The 17,992-nt window shown below is 41.9% G+C and overlaps 1 protein-coding gene across 6 annotated transcripts in view; it reads left to right on the forward strand.

Moving 5' to 3' along the window:
- The window catches only part of LRGUK (leucine rich repeats and guanylate kinase domain containing), an 80,736-nt gene extending 66,716 nt beyond the window's left edge, over window positions 1–14,020 (forward strand). Inside the window, exons 17-20 of one of the 6 annotated variants that reach the window (XM_073328869.2) lie at window positions 5,294–5,413; window positions 8,136–8,162; window positions 12,018–12,190; window positions 13,224–14,020. In XM_073328869.2, coding sequence (XP_073184970.2) covers window positions 5,294–5,413; window positions 8,136–8,162; window positions 12,018–12,190; window positions 13,224–13,375 — 472 coding nt within the window. In that variant the 3' untranslated portion in view covers window positions 13,376–14,020. Of the gene's footprint in view, window positions 1–5,293; window positions 5,414–5,781; window positions 6,844–8,135; window positions 8,163–9,502; window positions 10,932–12,017; window positions 12,191–13,223 lie in introns of those variants that run through there. The other 5 variants (XM_073328867.2, XM_073328872.2, XM_073328868.2 and 2 more) reach the window with 5 other exon arrangements.
- The last annotated feature ends 3,972 nt before the right edge of the window (window positions 14,021–17,992 follow it).

Genomic DNA, 17,992 nt, shown 5'->3' on the forward strand with positions numbered 1-17,992 from the left:
CCCTGAATAGATATGTGGACACAGTTGGCAACGGGCTTTGTTACAAGGATAGGTTCCTGGGTTAGTGGTTCTGTTGTGTGGTGTGGGGTTGCTGGTGAGTATTTGCTTCAGGTTGGGGGGCTGTCTGTAAGCAAGGACTGGCCTGTCTCCCAAGATCTGTGAAAGTGATGGGTCGTCCTTCAGGATAGGTTGTAGATCCTTGATGATGCGTTGGAGAGGTTTTAGTTGGGGGCTGACTTCCTGTTCATTGTCATCTCTAGGTTTTTTCAGCATGCTGCTTCCTAGGTTTCTCCTCTCTGTGGAGTATCTGTCCACTTATCTGTATCTGTGACTTAGATTATGTTTCCCCAGCGTGTATTTTATTTTGACTTTTTTTGTTTCTACTTGGCTACACAAGTAAAGCCCAAATCACACCTCTCTGAAATTTGATTATAAAAATTTCTCTTGACATCCATCATTTTTCTCTTGTCAGCTTTGTTCTTGTACATTGTCTACTTTCATTTAAAATACAATTCAATACAAATACCCATTCAGGGAAAATGTTTCTTAATCTCAAAGTTCAGTGACTGTGGGAGGGAGCTTCTTACTGTACTCTGTTGTCAAGAAAAAGAGAATTACTGTTTACATCGAAAGCTATCCTTTTTACTGGCAGTGCAGTTGAACTGACTGAGAGAATGCTGGTCCTAGAGTTGTGCTGACATAACTGAAGATGCTAATAGACAAAAGAAAAAAATATACTCAAAAAAGCTATATTAACTCCAAGCTCCATTGAAATGGAAAGTGGAAAACCACTGTTTGCCACAATGGATGAACTTAGTAGGGAAAGAAACTTTGTTCCATTGAGGGCATTGTAAATAATTTGGAACAAAATACATTTATAGCTATAATAAAATACTTGACTGTTTTTAAAAAAGCACAGCTGTCTAATTGGTAAATATACAGAGTATTTGCCATATAGAAATACCAGTGTTTTTATACAATGCTATAAACTACTGAATTGGATATTTTAAGATTTTGGGACATGTCCTTGACCAACATAAATCAAAAGTAGCTCAGTTTAAATCAAAGAAGTTATATTGGTTTTAAAAGTGGTTTAAAGGAAGAATCAGTTCTGTTTTTATTTATTGCAACAGCCAAAGGAATAACTACATAAATTTATATTTTTAAATTGAGATAATTTAAAATCTGACTTCCTTATTTTGTTCCCGTAGCTGTGTGCAGTTGCAACTGAGCTTATTTTGATGTTTAACTACCTGAAACACAGTATGTGGGCACAATTGGGTAGTTTGACATCTAATAATAATATCTAGTTCGTGTCAATGGTGCCTGTGCTATTAAAGGTACAAAATAAGAGGCTGGGGTGAGGTCTAACTGAAATCAGGCCCTTAGCCATTGAATAACTTGTTGATTTCCCCTGAATGCCCCCCGAGGGCCTGGATTCTGTCACATACACATGTGAGTAAAGAAGAGAAGGCATGGCCAAGAAGAGAACTGCAAAGTGTAATTGACAGTGCCACGGTCCTGGCTCCACCCCAACTCAGGGAATTCACACACTTTGCAGTCTCTGCACTGCTTTCCAGGATGGGGCTTAGTGCTAAGGAGGTATGTTCCATGCATTTTAACATAACACACTTGATACACTCTCTTCTGCCTGAATAGCTCATGGTCAGGGCATGAGTATTCCACGCAGGTGGCTGTATGAGAGATTTGCTGGCTTTCCTGTCTGATCATAAGAACATAAGAATGGCCATCTTGGATCAGACCAAAGGTCCATCTAGCCCAGTATCCTGTCTTCCAACAGTGGCCAGGTGCCCCACATTCCCACTGGACGATCGAGATGCTAAAGGAGCACTCAAGGACGATAAGGCCATTGCAGAAAAACTAAATGAATTCCTTGCATCGGTCTTCATGGTTGAGGAGGTGAGGGAGGTTTCCAAACATGAGCCATTCTTTTTAGGTGACAAATCTGAGGAACTGTCCCAGATTGAGGTGTCATTAGAGGAGGTTTCGGAACAAATTGATAAACTAAACAGTATCACCCTGAGCTCTTCCAGCTCAGCCATCCTGGTCTCCGAAGACCATACATGGTCTCTGAGGGCCAGGAGCTCCTTGCACCAAATGCACACAAATGCCACCTGCCCATAGGGCAGGTAATCATACATGCTGCATTGGGTGCAATAAACTGGGTAACCCCCACTCTGTTGCTGGACTTCGTCCTACATTCTCTTTTTACTCCTGAAGCTTGTTCCTTTGTTGTTGTTTTGTTTTTATTAGGGGGTGTGTTTGGCTTTAAGTTTCAAGAAGTTTAGGGAATGTTAAGTGAATGTGCCCCCCTCCCCTCACACTCTCCCTGGAGAATCCCCTCGCTAGCTCCCCTGGTCACTTAGGAGCGGGCTTTTTAAGGCCCTGGTCTTCCTGAGTAGCCCTACCCCTTGTTTAAGGGTTGATGGGTACAGGATACAGGTACAACATAATGTTGCTTTGCCACATTATTCTGTGCCCATTTGGGGGCAGAAAGGAAGAAGCAGTAACTGTGGCCCCAGGTACATGGGTGCCCTCTTCAGAGTGTCAAAGTGGATGAGGTAATTTCTTTTATTGGACCAGCTTCTGCTGTTCAGAGAGAGATAAGCTTTTGAGCTTACACAGAGCCCTTCTTCAGGTCTGGGAAATGTACTCAGAAGTACTGAAACATACTCAGAAGCTCTGTGGAAGCTCGAAAGCTCCTCTCTGTCCCTAACAGAAGTTCGTCCAATAAAAGATATTACCTCCCCCACCTAGTCTCTCTAATATCCTGGTACCAACATGGCTATGCTTCAGAGTGTGTAATTTAACTTAGCTGACATGTTTTTCTTTCTTATTCAAGCTGCGGCAGCCTGGAGCAACAGAATTTATAAACTCCTGGAATATGAATGTTTCTAATGAAACTGATGACAAAACCTTAATGACAGTCACACACTCAATTGGCAGTGTGAAAAATAAGGGATTTGGCAGGGAGGGGGAAATCCCTGTGAAGCCTTTTAAAACACGTTTCTTTCAATTGTCTGGCTTGTTGTTTTAAGTGTATCTATCAGTAGGGATTTAGCCTTTGAGAATGGGTCACTGATTCTAAATCAAAGCTTTCACTTCAGGGAGCAGAGTCCATTTTCCTGTGGCGGATGAGTCCTTAGACTGTGACCTTCGATCTTAAGTGGTGCATGATGTATCCTCTTCTCAGATTTCTGTTTGAGCTCTCCTAACCTCTGCTGTCAAGCTGCGTGTTTCAGCATTGCATATTGAGTGGAGATATTTGTTAGGAAATGTGTGTGAGTGGAGGGTTGTTTTTTGTTTCTTTGAAATGCCATGACGTTGATTTAGAAGGCTTTTGACAGTCATCAGTGGCTCTGAGAGCCAGCAATGGGATATAGAACCCTTTTTCCTCTATGTAATTGGTTCAGGCCAATAATGACCAAAAGCCGTTACCTGCTGGCAACCATTTGGTGGCCTATGCAATAGGAAATTTTTGGTCTCACTTTAAGGGAGATTTATTTATAAGTAGGATTAATAGGATGAAACTAAGAAAGGGCAAATGAAAGACCAATGGCAGAAAAATCCTGTTTGCAGTGAAACATGTTAGGCTGTAGAATGATTCCCCAAGGAAACTGGTGACAATCCCATCACTGAGACATTTTAAAAAATAAACAGGACAAAGCACTAGAAAACATACAATAGGAAACAGTCCTGCATTGGTAAAGGTTGGTTTCTAGTATCTGTGATTTCTATGGGACAAGGATCTACAAACCACTTCTGCAGTTGACAACATTATTGGCAATCTTAGCAGAAGAGCTGAAGAATGAGGGAACATGCTGAGTTGGGGTGTATCAGCAAGATGGCTGCTGCACCTGTACATAGGATAGATAAAGGGCATCTTTAAGAGCTGTAACTTAATTTTAAATAAAACATTTTAAGAGGGACTTCTCTTATGTTGGAAATTCAGCAGTGCTCTTTGGCACATGACTAATGTTTATATATAAAATGGAGGCAATACTGCAGTTAGCATGGGTTACATTTTGTTAGATGTTATCATGAGTGACTGTGGTAGAAGACATGAAGAAGGAACTCCAGGCCTTGTTAATAACAGACACAAGATGATGAGAAAAATAATGCTGTAGGCAAGACTTTCAAATGGGATCTGTGCTCCTAAATCACTTGAATACTTGTGAAAAGCTCACCCTTAACAGGTATAACCTCTTTTAATAGATCAAAACTATTTTTTTTTATTAAAAATAAATTTGCTTAGCTTACCACTTTGGAATCAGGAGAGCATAGATACAATACTGATTGTCGTTCCAGGAGTCTGTATTTATTGTTGTACCACACAAGTTGTATTACAATGTGGTCTACTAAGAAGAGATGACAGGTTTCAGAGTAACAGCCGTGTTAGTCTGTATTCGCAAAAAGAAAAGGAGTACTTGTGGCACCTTAGAGACTAACCAATTTATTTGAGCATGAGCTCACTTCATCGGATGCATGCCGTGGGAACTGCAGCAGACTTTATTTATACACAGAGAATATGAAAAAATACCTCCTCCCACCCCACTGTCCTGCTGGTAATAGCTTATCTAAAGTGATCATTACCAGCAGGAGAGTGAATTTGTGTGGGGGGGTGGAGGGTGAGAAAACCTGGATTTGTGCTGGAAATGGCCCACCTGATGATCACTTTAGATAAGCTATTACCAGCAGGACAGTGGGGTGGGAGGAGGTATTTTTTCATAGTCTCTGTGTATAAATAAAGTCTGCTGCAGTTCCCACGGCATGCATCCGATGAAGTGAGCTGTAGCTCACGAAAGCTCATGCTCAAATAAATTGGTTAGTCTCTAAGGTGCCACAAGTACTCCTTTTCTTTTTAAGAAGAGATGGGGACTGGGAGTCTGGACTCCTGCTTTCTCTTACTGCTTCAGTTGGTGCCTTGATACGTAACCTTGGGCAAGTCACTTAGGCCAAAATTTTCAAATATGGGCACCTAAGGTTAGGCACCTATATCCATTTAGAGATCTACATTAGTGGCCTGAATTTTAAAGATGCTGTCAGAATTCCCATTAAAATCTAGGAGCTATGGGAAATTTTGGCTTTAACGTCTGTGGCTCACTTTCCCCATCTGTAAAATTGGCATAATACTAACCCAGCTTTATAAAGCACTCTGAGATACTCTGATGAAGGACACTAGATCAGTGTGCTGAACGTAGTGTATTAGAATCATGAATGTATGCTCTGCGTGCTTAACTTTCTTTTTATGTCATTTCAAACATCTTGCAAGTACCCCAGCAGCGATCAGCCCACATGGATTACTGGAGCCAACATCATATACCTCTATGCTCCCAAGTGGAAGTAATGTCACCCTAGACCGGAGTCTGCTCCCTGCTAGCCCAGACACCAGGTGAGTTTAGCTGCTGGATGAACAGATTATTGCTGGACAGGTAGAAAGATAATGCCATAGCGCACAAGACTTGAAATCATTTCCCCAGCTAATGCAGTTGTCTCCTCTGTTACATCAACTGCCTTGCTAAACACATGTTGCAACAATGTAAAACAGAACCTGGGGATGATATTGCATAAGTGCTATAACTTGTGTGGATGACGTAGCTGCAGACTGAAGATTTCATGAGCTTTGTTTTTAAAGGGGCATATTGGAGAAGGGAATGAAAAAAATGAAAAAGGATAGGGAGAAGAATGAAAGAGCCTGGGACTCCATGTAGAGAAACAAAACTAGAGTGATCACTATTTAAACTCATAATTTACCAACAGTTACTGCACAGTGGTATCCAGGAGATCAATGTTTTTAAGAAGATACTGGTGGTGACTGGAATACCATTGGGCCAGGCAGGATGGTGATGGTGGTGATATCCCTGTTTACTCAAATTCTGATCTTGTGAATTGTTTCAGCATCAGCAATCCCTCCAGATCACTCTACGCAACCCTCCCACCCTGTGCTCCATTTGCCCCCTCTCTCATTGTGTCCCTGTGCCTTTGTTATAACCCCTTCTTATGCCCGGACCCTCTCTGTCAAAGATGGCAAAGAGCTAGGGGGGGCGGGGGCAGCTTGATCGTTGTGCACTGAGCTCCCAGCTCCTCCTGCGACTGCCTGGGAAACCTCTGAATGATCCTTTGCTGCTGTTAGGGAGGGGAGATAGGCCTCGGTCTTCTGCTCCAAATAGGAGACAGAGACAGGGAAGTCTAATCTTCATTTTTAGAGAAGGGGAAACTGAGGCACAGCATGGTGAATTAATTTGCCTTTGTCCAGTGAGTCAGTGGTAAAGTCAGGATTAGAATGTATTGTTTCCTGACTGCCAGTCCCATTCTCATTCCAGACAGACCATAGTGCCTTTCCAGGGGTATTTGAAAGAGATCATTTTTTTCTCTGTCTTTTTTACCTTTCTAAAAAAGTAGTGTTAATTAGTTCTTGAAAACTTGCTGTCATAAATATAAAGGGAAGGGTAAACACCTTTAAATCCCTCCTGGCCAGAGGAAAAACCCTTTCACCTGTAAAGAGTTAAGAAGCTAAAATAACCTCGCTGGCACCTGACCAAAATGACCAATGAGGAGACAAGATACTTTCAAAGCTGGAGTGGGGGGGACAAAGGGTTCTCTCTGTCTGTGTTGTTGTTTTTTGCCGGGACCAGAGCAGGAATGCAGGTCAGAACTCCTGTAAAGGGTTAATAAGCAGTCTAGTTAGATATGCATTAGATTCTGTTTTGTTTAAATGGCTGATAAAATAAGTTGTGCTGAATGGAATGTAGATTCCTGTTTTTGTGTCTTTTTGTAACTTAATGTTTTGCCTAGAGGGATTCTCTCTGTTTTGAATCTGATTACCCTGTAAGGTATTTACCAACCTGATTTTACAGAGGTGATTCTTTTACCTTTTCTTTAATTAAAATTCTTCTTTTAAGAACCTAATTGCTTTTTCATTGTTCTTAAGATCCAAGGGTTTGGGTCTGTGTTCACCTCTACCAACTGGTGAGGATTTTTATCAAGTCTTCCCCAGAAAAGGGGGTGTAGGGCTTGGGGGGATTTTGCGGGGGGGGAAGACGTTTCCAAGTGGGCTCTTTCCCTGTTACTTTTGTTAGACGCTTGGTGGTGGCAGCAATAAGGTCCAGGGACAAAAGGTAAAATAGTTCGTACCTTGGGGAAGTTTTAACCTAAGCTGGTAAAAATAAGCGTAGGGGGTTTTTCATGCAGGTCCCCACATCTGTACCCTAGAGTTCAGAGTGGGGAAGGAACCTTGACACTTGTGTACGTAGACAGTGACTTGGTCTGATCTTGAGAGATACAAAACATCCACAATCCCCTTTAAAGGCTATGAAGCTGTTCACTTTATCCCTTGTCCTTTAGGCTGCAGAGTTCTTGCTCTTTTGTGGATAAACTTGCTGGTGAAATACACTGTACTGTTCTGTTCAAATCATAAAGAGCTCATACATTTCCACTATATGCTGTCCAGCCAGCCACTGTAATTACAGAAGTTAATTAACACGCTGTAAAAACGTTGAAATGGTAGGCCTCTGTGGATTAGATTGTACTGTGTGCTTGTACAATATTGGAGCATGCTGAAGGGAACAGAGTGAGTGCATGAGAGAGACTCCATGCATAATAGGTTGCCAAGGGATTATGCATCATCTGTCCACACCAGTAAAAAGAGGCAAAACCTATAACCCAAGTGAGTGTGAAGCTATGATGAGTTGTAAAAGCGTTAAAGCCCTTCACATAAGGGAATAAATGTGTCTTTCCACTCTAGCACAGTTTGGTGTTTTGACTGTAGCAATGTTTTCATTTAACGCTCTTAATAACACAGTGGGAAAACAACTCTGAGGAGAGAGAAAACAAACTGCTAATCTAATTCATTTTCTGTGCATGCATCAGGCCTACTGCAAAATAGACAGTCATGCTGTCAAATCCTTTTGCAAGGAAAAATAATGAAGGCTTGGCTGAAAGTTGTTCATAGGCATGATGGTAATGTCTTGTATAGACTCCCTCTAGCGCTTTTGTAAAACATCACTTCAGAGACTTAATGCTAAAACCTGTGGTGGGTTTTTTGGGTTCGCGTATTGAGGTGAATTAATATTCTTTTATTTTCAATTCCATGCTTCCAACATTTGGGATGGCAGAAGCAGTAAAATGAAAAACCGCATGGGGTAAGAGTATGGTCCAAATGTGAATTACTGGCCTGTGGGTGTAGCAAACAGAGCACTGTCTCCTGACCTCTGGGATTTGGGCCAGCTAATGAGTTGGAGAACTCATTAGGCAACGTCCCAAATCAGACGCGTCATTCATCACATTCATCAGTTACTGTCCTAGTTTGAGCTGTTATGGAAACCAAACCAACTGTTATCCCTAAAAGCAGGAGGCCTGCAGGCCACTGACACTTGGTGTGGTGATGCTCAGTTCTGTAGCTGGTCTGTGAATAAAAAACAGGAATTCCATGGTTCTACTCCAAGGGCCAGCCCAAAACACATGTCTAGTGCGTGGCTCCACAGGGACCTGCATTCTTTCAACACACCTATTCTTCTTTTCTTCTCTACCTTGTAAGGTGAACTTCAGGGCCCAACCCTCCATCGTCCCACAGAAGAAAGCCCCATAAGCCACACTTCCTAGGACTTCTGATATTCTCTGCCGGTTACTAATCTCTCCCCTCATAAATGTGCTGTGTGGGTTTCAGTCAGAGGATCCACTTATGTTCACCCAGGGGCATAAACAAGTTTGGTTGTTACTGGTCTTTTAGCCAGTGCAGAGGTGGAGCCAGATGCTTAGCTGGTGTAGATCAATGCAGCTCCATTGACTTCAATGGAGCTATGTTGATTTACACCAGCTGAGGGTCTGACCCAGAATATTAATTAATTAATGAAAGTCCCATCACCATCATACAACATGCAATGGAAAACACTGATCTGCTGCAATGCCATGTGTTGACATGGAATTATGTATATTCGAGTTGAGAATTTGTTTTGGAGTCCAGTACAGATACATACAGTACAGTGAGCATACCTATGAGACCGCATTACAGTCCAGTGCTTTAATCCTCAATTTATTTCTTTTTGATATATTAGTTATATGCACTATGATCTCATTATTCCACTTTATTGTCCTTTTTTGAGCATGTTGTTTTCTGTGCTTTTCACTTTAACAGAGTCATGGGGTGGGGAATTTGTCTTGGTGGAAGGAAAAGAGGAGAAAAGTAATTCCGAAGAAAAGCCTAAAAAGAAAAGGAGTACTTGTGGCACCTTAGAGACAAACCAATTTATTTGAGCATAAGCTTTCATGAGCTACAGCTCACTTCATCGGATGCATACTGTGGAAAGTGTAGAAGATCTTTTTATATACACACAAAGCATGAAAAAATACCTCCTCCCACCCCACTCTCCTGCTGGTAATAGCTTATCTAAAGTGATCGCTCTCCTTACAATGTGTATGATAATCAAGTTGGGCCATAGCCTGGCCATCCCGACCTAACTATATGCACTAATTATTTTCCCAGTGCCCCTATGGTGAGGGGTTGAAGATGTGCTAGATGATCAGAACTGATTTACAGAATGCTTGGCCAGAGATAGTGCCCGGGAGAGATATTTCAAAGGTACAAATGGCAGTTGAAAGTCCATAAGTTGACAAGCACTCAGATTCTGTGATGGCAGGGACCATATAACCCCTGCTTGCCCCACCCAATTCACTGGAATTTGTTTTTCATGCCGAGGAACTTTTCAGGAGTCCTGTAGTATATGATTGTTTATTTTTATGACATTTATGCTGAGAAGCCCAATCAAGGATCAGGATCCTTTGTGCACAGCCCGTATCAGACTTATCAGCAGAGCCGCTGATACAGACTTATTACAACTCACCGGGTGTAAGGGATGAGTTAACAGAAAGACATCAACGTTTTTTTTCTGGTCGTTAGTTATATACCTTGTGTCCCAAATGCCCCATTATCATCCATCGCTCTTCAGGAACACAGGGTAAGACAACTCAGAATTGCCTGTTATTGCACTGGATTGATTCACATTGTGTTCAGATGTGACGTGTTCATGTATACTATATGGAGATGGACACAGGATTAAATTCCAACCTGAATGCAATTTATTTGTAGTTTCTGTTAGGAGACAGATGCAGGGCTAGGTTCTAGAATAGCAAAGCAGGGAACTGACCCTTTAGAAACTAGTATTTGCATTGGCACTGACATTTTTGAAAAATCCAAAGCTGCTGGTTATTCTTAGCCTGGATTTACAACTCCCAGTAATTGCTCTGCCACCCTGTAATGATGCCTGGTGGGTGTTATGGGGAGCTAAAATGAGATCACTGCTAGGGTTAATCACAGTGCTTCAGCAGGGCAGTACATGGTGCTGAGCCCTCCCGGTCACATTGACTTCAGCAAGAGATGTGAGTGTTCAGGACTTCTCAGGATCTAATCCTGCTGGGATTGAGGTCAATGGCAGAATCCCCATTGCTGTTCATGGGCCAGGATCAGGCCTGTAGTGAAGATCATTTCCTGGTGTTTTTTCCTGGGCTTTATGCCACTGTTGTATCTCATTATTTTGATTCTTCCCCCCTCATATTTTGAATTTCCTTATTTTTTTTATTTCAAAGGCTCTGCCAGTGCGTAACACTGTCTGCTCCTTTAACCATTCTGCCTTCTCCCCCAAAGACATTCTAATCACAATGTTATCACAAGTAATTGCACTCCACGCAGGAATCATTGGGCTAAATGCTCTGGCCTGGCTTGTGCATTAGATCATCAGAATGGTCCCTTCTGGCTTTAGAATCTACGAATCAATGTTTTCTTTCACACAATAGGCCAGAACAGCTGTTGTGTAAAGATGGACTTTATTAAATGTCTACAATGTCTACTACAGCCTCTTAAAAGTTTCCATGTGATTTCTTATTTAAAATGGGTATTTACTGGTATGAAACATCTTCTTTGGAGTAAATGTGCATCAAAGCATTTTTTTCCTTCAACAAATTCAGTGTTTGTTATAGATGCTGGATTCACATCTTTAGAGATTGAAATCTGGGTAGTCCCAGGACAAGTTACAACCTGGGCACTACCATTGTCATGCTAATCTGTGTCCTGGTTGACCTGCAGGCAAGCTGCCCATTCAGGCCTTGGCCTCTGTTGATTTCCCACAGTAGAGCCAAATGCAGAGATGGCTTTGTGCCACAGAGACCTGCCCACTGATGAGTGAAGTGAGACCACCAACTGCTTCTGTATAGGCTACCCAACAGCCAGGTTATTTATTAGTAGTATTGCAGAGGTGCTTGCTTTCTCCAACACCCATTGTGCTAGGCAATGCACATATGCATGGTCAGAGATGGTCCTTTCCCTGAGGAGTGTACACTCAAAATGGACAAGACAGAGAAGGTGTGGAAGAAAGGAGGTATTATTCATTTCATTTTACAGAAGGGGAATTGAGGCAGAAAGAGACTAAGTGACTGGCCAAAAATCACCTTGGCAGTCTGAGTCAGAGCTGGGAACTGAAACCAGATCTTCTAAATCCCAGTTCTGGGCCTTTACCACAAAACCATCCTTTGATTCTGCCGGGATGTATCATCTAGACAACGCTAAACTTTCCTTATGAGCCTCGCAAATCCTCTATTCAATAAATAGGTCTTTGTAACTTTTGTAAATTCTTCACTTTATCCCAAAATCACTCACCAAGAGACACCGTTTATTATGCTGAACATAGAATTGGCAAACAGGATCTCTTTGAGGTCTAATCCCATCTCTCCAGCTGATTCACTCTGTAGCATGAAGCTCTGCTTTTCTTCCCCTGTCTGTGATTGATTAAATACATTAAAAATTAAAGTGGGTGGTGGCAGTTTTGTTTACTACCTCCAAAGGAGTGTTGTCATGTGTGGAACAAGTGCTGTGTAACTGCTTAGTCTGATGATTTGTTTCAGGCTCCTGATTGACAATATTACTGGTGTCATTGAAGTCATGTTAAACAAACTCACAGGGTCTGGTTTCTATTACCACAAAAGAATAAATCCATTCTCACTCTCAGCTCCAGAGAATCACATGCCACTACTGGGTTATCTATAATGTCCTCGGCTGGTGCATTTTCTACAGAAAGCTTGTCTGCTCGGAGCCCAGTTCCCAATGCTCCATACTCCGAAGAGGCCAATGCAGAACATGAGGATGCTGGAGGAGTCAGCAATGGAATGGAAAGTTTGAAAGGTATGAATTGTTTTCCAAAATCTACTTTTTTGCTGAGCCTTTGTAATAAGGGCATGGTAATTATAGTGTAGGCCAGGGGTACTCAGACTGAGGCTCACAATGTGGTATCTGCGGCTCTTTGCGGTGCATGATATTAACACACTGTGACGTAATTATTAGCCAGTCTAAGCTATTAACCAATCAGGATGCTTTGACTATGTTATTACCCAATTGTAGTTTATAAAATAATAATACTTGATCAGCCATTTTTTGCTTTGACAGTAATATATAAACTAAATATTTCCCCTCTCATAGTGTTTAAAGAGAAATCTAAAGTACTGTAATAAATGAAACAGTGAACTCACATGACTGTGGCTCTTTTGACTAACGATCGCTAATTTGGTTCCTGATCCACTGATATCTGAGTATCATGGTATAAGTATATCCAGATTACAGTGCAATTACATTGTCTCAGCTTCTAATAATACCTGTCTTAAAAACACCAAAGGGTGGTAATAAATGTAGACATGTAGTTAACCTTCCACTTCTATGAATTAGGGGTAGTCACTAGGGCTGGTTGAAAATTTCCTGTTAACTGTTCTTCAACAGAAAATTAAGTTTTTAGCTAAATAAATTTTGTGGAAAATTTCAACTTTTTATTGAAAAACAAAATGCAAAAAATTTCAGTGCAGAAATTTTGCTGTGATGCTTCGTGGGAGTTGTAGTTTGGGTGCTTCATGCCCCCATCCTCCTCTCTGGGCTGAGTTCCCCAGCTGGACTACATCTTCCTTTTCCTTTGACCCCTATAAAATCATTTGAACTAAGGGTCACAGGCTCGGTATAGATCCGTTCTCCACTGGGAAAGTTCCAGCTGAATCACATTGAGATTTCTCAGCTGGTGGAAGTTTTGAAATAATGTCTGCTTGCTCTGTTGCTTGCGAGGGAGTGGGGTACCATGGAGGAAGACCAACGGCGGGATTATATAGTATTGTTCAGTGAGAACAATCTTTATTTCCTTGAAATTGCTTACTAATTTGTTTGTTAATTCTTGCAGACGCTGAACTTTCTAGTGACATGCTTGAAAAAAAACCCAGCAAATCCAAGTCCAGTTCTCCTCGTGTGCCCCAGATTGCAAACCGACCAGGCTCCAACTCCAAACCCGTCCTACCTCCAATCCCATCAGGGCGGAAAAAGACAAACCCTTGATGGTCGACATCAGCTGAGGCATTGTCTTGATCATGCCCATTTCCGCTGTCTAACTTGAACCGGTTTTGATATAATTTCCGCCCCCACACACACAAAGAAAAGTCTCTCAATATTATCTTTCTGAATCCATCTCTGATTAATTCTAAATCATTCTTCTCTTTAAAAAAAGTTATTTATTTATAACTTTATTAAAAAGTACTTTCTGCTTTTCCCAGAGCTAGAAATGATTTCCCCAGATGCTCCCCCACTTGGAAATGTCATAGAATTTCCCTTGAGATCCATGTGAACAGATCTTCCAGAGATATTTTTTCTGTTTCACTGACTTAATTGAGGTGTGGAAGCTTGAAGGCCTCTGATGATAATGTTGCTTCTAGTACAAGACTGCGGAATTAGTTTTTGCTAAGAGGGATTTAATGTGATACTTAGATTTAAGTGAGGAAGGGAAACTACTTAATTCCAAGGCAACCTTTTATAGAAGCTATATCTTTAGAAATGAGAAGTTATTTTTAATATACATGTATATTTAAACAAACAACCCACAAAGGAATCATCAGAAAAAATCCTTAATTAATTTGATTTTGCTAAAATTTTAACTATTTTCTGATTATGCTGAGATCTGTTTTTGCCATATATGATAGAAATGGCATCTCAATATTAAATAAAACTCATACCTTAGCCTTTTTCATTATTAATTTATATTAATATATATTTACTTTGTTATATTTACTGAACAAATAACCTGCTCTGATAAGCTTGCACTGTGGAGCCCTATTGCTGTTTATATAACACCAGTCATCTGCATGGCACTTTGGAAATGCGAGAAGACATGATCTATGATCTGTTATACCAGAGTGGATTAAACTTTGCTTATGGAACTGCTCTGGATTCACCCCCAATGTAACTGATCAGAATTTGGCCATGGTCTATAAAATCTAAATTAGACAGACCAAAAAAGAACAACAGATCATGGCATGTAAGGGATAAACCCAATATCCTGAACTTAATAAATATTACAAAAATACAGTGACGGCTGTAGAAGAACCCAACTTTAAGAAGCTTACTATCTCACGAGCAGCCTCAAGTATCCCCAGACGGCATCTAGCTCTGTGCCATCTCCTTTAGAAGATACATCTCTCCTAAGGAACCAGTTTTTACAGCAGGTTTTGCGTGGACAGAGCCAAAACTCATCAAGCCAGATATGCAAAGGTATCATCATCAAGGCAAGTTACCAAAGGAAGCAGCATCCTTACAGATTGAGCCCACCAGGATCCCATCTTCAGCTAGGTCCTTAAGATGGGCCGGCTGGATGTTCAGCCTATGTCAGTCATTGGTGATCTTATCGCTTTTGGCAACCAAGTGATCGCTGACCATGTTGCAGCATTCCTTGGTAAATGTGCAATTGCTAAGGTGTTTAGACACCTAAAGATGCAGATAGGTGCCTAAAGACATTTTTCAAAAATGCCTACACAAACTACACAGTTTTAGTAGTTGTTAGGTACGTTACCTGTTTAGTAGCATTTGAAAATCCCATTAGGTGTCAATCTGCATCCGTAGGTGCCTAAATACCTTTGAAAATCTGGCCCCTACTGCTATTCCTGCTCCACTGCTGACTTACACGGTAACCTGGGGCATGTCACTTAACTTCTCACGGTGTTATTTTCACTGTTTTACCAATGAGGATAATTATATCACTCTACCTCTCACTATTGCTGTTAGGCTTAATCAATTAATGTCTATAAAGTGCTCTGAGATCCTTGTTTCAGAGCTGTAGCCGTGTTAGTCTGTATCAGCAAAAAAACAAGGAGTACATGTGGCACCTTAGAGACTAACAAATTTATTTGGGCATAAGCTTTCGTGGGCTAAAACCTACTTCATTGGATGCATGCAGTGGAAAATACAGTAGGAAGATATATATATACACACAGAGAACATGAAAACAATGGGTATTGCCATACCAAATGTAACGAGACCAATTAATTAAGGTGGGCTATTATCAGCAGAAGAAAAAAACCCTTTTGTAGTGATAATCAGGATGGCCCATTTCAAACAGTTGACAAGAAGGTGTGAATAACAGTAGGGGGGGAAATTAGCTTGGGGAAATAGTTTTTACTTTGTGTAATGACCCATCCACTCCCAGTCCTCCTTCAAGCCTAATTGAATGGTGTCCAGTTTGCAAATTAATTCCAATTCTGCAGTTTCTCGTTGGAGTCTGTTTTTTTGTTGGAGAATTGCAGCTTTTAGGTCTGAAATTGAGTGATCGTTGTGTGATAGTTACTATTATATAATGTTATAATTAACAAAAGAGAAACATACCCTGAGAACACAGAGTTCTGTAGCATCCTTGTTTAAGTAGCTATATGCAGCATATTCTGGAAACACGGATTGTAGGTGCTGAAAGATCTCTCCTTCTCCCGCACCCCATGTCTGTGTATTTTCCCATCAGATTCCCTATGCATAGACTTCTGTCCCTATCCCAGTCTGCCACGTCACAACCTTTCCCCACATTCGGATCCCTCCTAAACACTCCAATACCCACCAAATTGTTCACTTCCATTTAAAAACAACCACTCCACCACCTCCATGTTATTCCTTCCTCTGTGCTAGCCAGGGTGACCTGATCTTCCCTGTGTCTTAGGGTCTGTCTACGCAGCAACTACACACCCGTAGCTGGCCCAGGCCGGCTGACTTGGGCTTGGGTTGCAGGGTTGTTTCATTGTTGGGTAGACTTCTGGGCTCAAGCTGCAGCCCGAACTCTGGGACCCCTCCCACCTCGTAAGGCCCTTGAGCCCAGGCTCCAGCCTGAGCCCAGAAGTCTATGGCAAAGAAATAGCCCCACAGCCCAAGTGCTGCAAACCTGAGTCAGCTGGCACAGGCCAGCCACGGGTGTCTAGTTGCTGTGTAGGCATATTCTTAGAGGACCCAGTCCTGGAAACACTTATGCACATGTGTAACTTTAAGCACATGAGCACCTACTGACTCAATGGGTCTACTCACTTGTAAAGTTATGCACACCCTTAAGTCTTTGTAGGATCGGTGCTCTTGATTTTAATCTCTCCAGCACAGGGATTGTCGTTATTTTGGTGTGTTATCCAGTTCTGAGCACACTGGCATTACTCTTATATCCCAGTTGGCAGCAGAGAGAGGACCCTGGTCCTGCCATCAGCTCTGCATGGGCAAATCTTTGCTGGGTGAAGGCGTAAGTTCGCTCACTTACATTCATATCAGCTGACTGCATTTGTGTGGAAGGAGAATTTCCAGTTTGGCATTAATTCTCTTGGGCCTGCAAACACTTATGAATATGAATAGCACTACTGAGTGCAATGACACCGCTCAAGTGTTTGCAGGCTCAGGGCCTCGGATAGTATGCGAACTCCTGAGTTTAAAAATAATAAAGAGAGATGTTGGTTTCTGCATCTTCATTCAGATTAGCTCAGAAATGTGATGGTGTTAGTTGAACAATATATTCAGTTGCACTCTCACCTCACCAACCTCCTTCATGCACGCACACACACACACACACACTCTCTCCCCTGGCCTTCTCCCACACAGGCTGAGAAGCTGTGGATTCCCAGACCTTTTATGGTTACTGCAGTGCACCTGCAAACAGACTTTCCTTGTTTCTCCCCTCACAATCTTATCAGCCCTTTTGCCCACGGTTATCTTACTTTTTTTTGCTGTCTGTGTTTGTGTGCATAAGAAAACAAAATGGACTGAGAAAAAAAGGCTCTTTGTTCATTCCACACATGGTGGTTGGTGGGGGTAGAGTTTACAGTGGAGAAAAGGCAATAGAAGGGATAGTTTGGTACGGAACAACACAGGTAAGTGTTACATTACTGTGATTCATTGCTGAAACTGGTTTTCAAATACTCACAGAGATGCAGAGCCCCTCAATGGGCTTTTCTTATTGCCCTGGTATCTGGCTGTTCAAAGTTGGCTGCTAATCGATCAGCCTCAAACCCCCCCCCCCCCAGCAGAAAGTTTTCTCCCTTTGTTTCACAGATATTATGGAGCACACATCAGGCAGCAATAGCAATGGGGATATTGCTTTCCCGGAGGTCTAACCTAGTAAGCAAACAGCGCCAGCGACCTTTTAAACATCCTTACTACTATGCGGGCAGCTGGTGTATGGTTTCATGAGCCATGGGAGCAAGGGGTAGGCCGGGTCTCCCAGGATCACAACTGGCATGGCAACATAATCAATGGTTATTTTGCAGTCGGGACAGAAAGTCCCTGCTGGCAACTTTCTGAACAGACCTGTGTTCCTAAAGATGTGCATGTCATGCACCTTTCCCGACCATCCCACATTGACTTTGGTGAAATGTCCTCTGTGATCCACCAGCACTTACCACACTACTGAGAAGGATCCTTTTCAGTTTATATATGCTTTGGCAAGGTGGTCTGGTGCCACAATTGGGATGTGCGTGCCATCTATTGCCCCACTACAGTTAGGGAACCCCAACATGGCAACACCATCCACTATGTCCTGCATGTTGCCCAGAGTCACTACCCTTCTTCGCAGAAGTTGATTAATGGCCCTGCAGACTTGAATCACAACAGCTTCTACGGATTTACCAACTCTGAACTGATTCCCCACTGACCAGTAACAGTCTGGCATTG

The sequence above is a fragment of the Lepidochelys kempii genome, chromosome 1 (assembly GCF_965140285.1).
Source record: "Lepidochelys kempii isolate rLepKem1 chromosome 1, rLepKem1.hap1, whole genome shotgun sequence".
Lineage (NCBI taxonomy): Eukaryota > Metazoa > Chordata > Testudines > Cheloniidae > Lepidochelys > Lepidochelys kempii.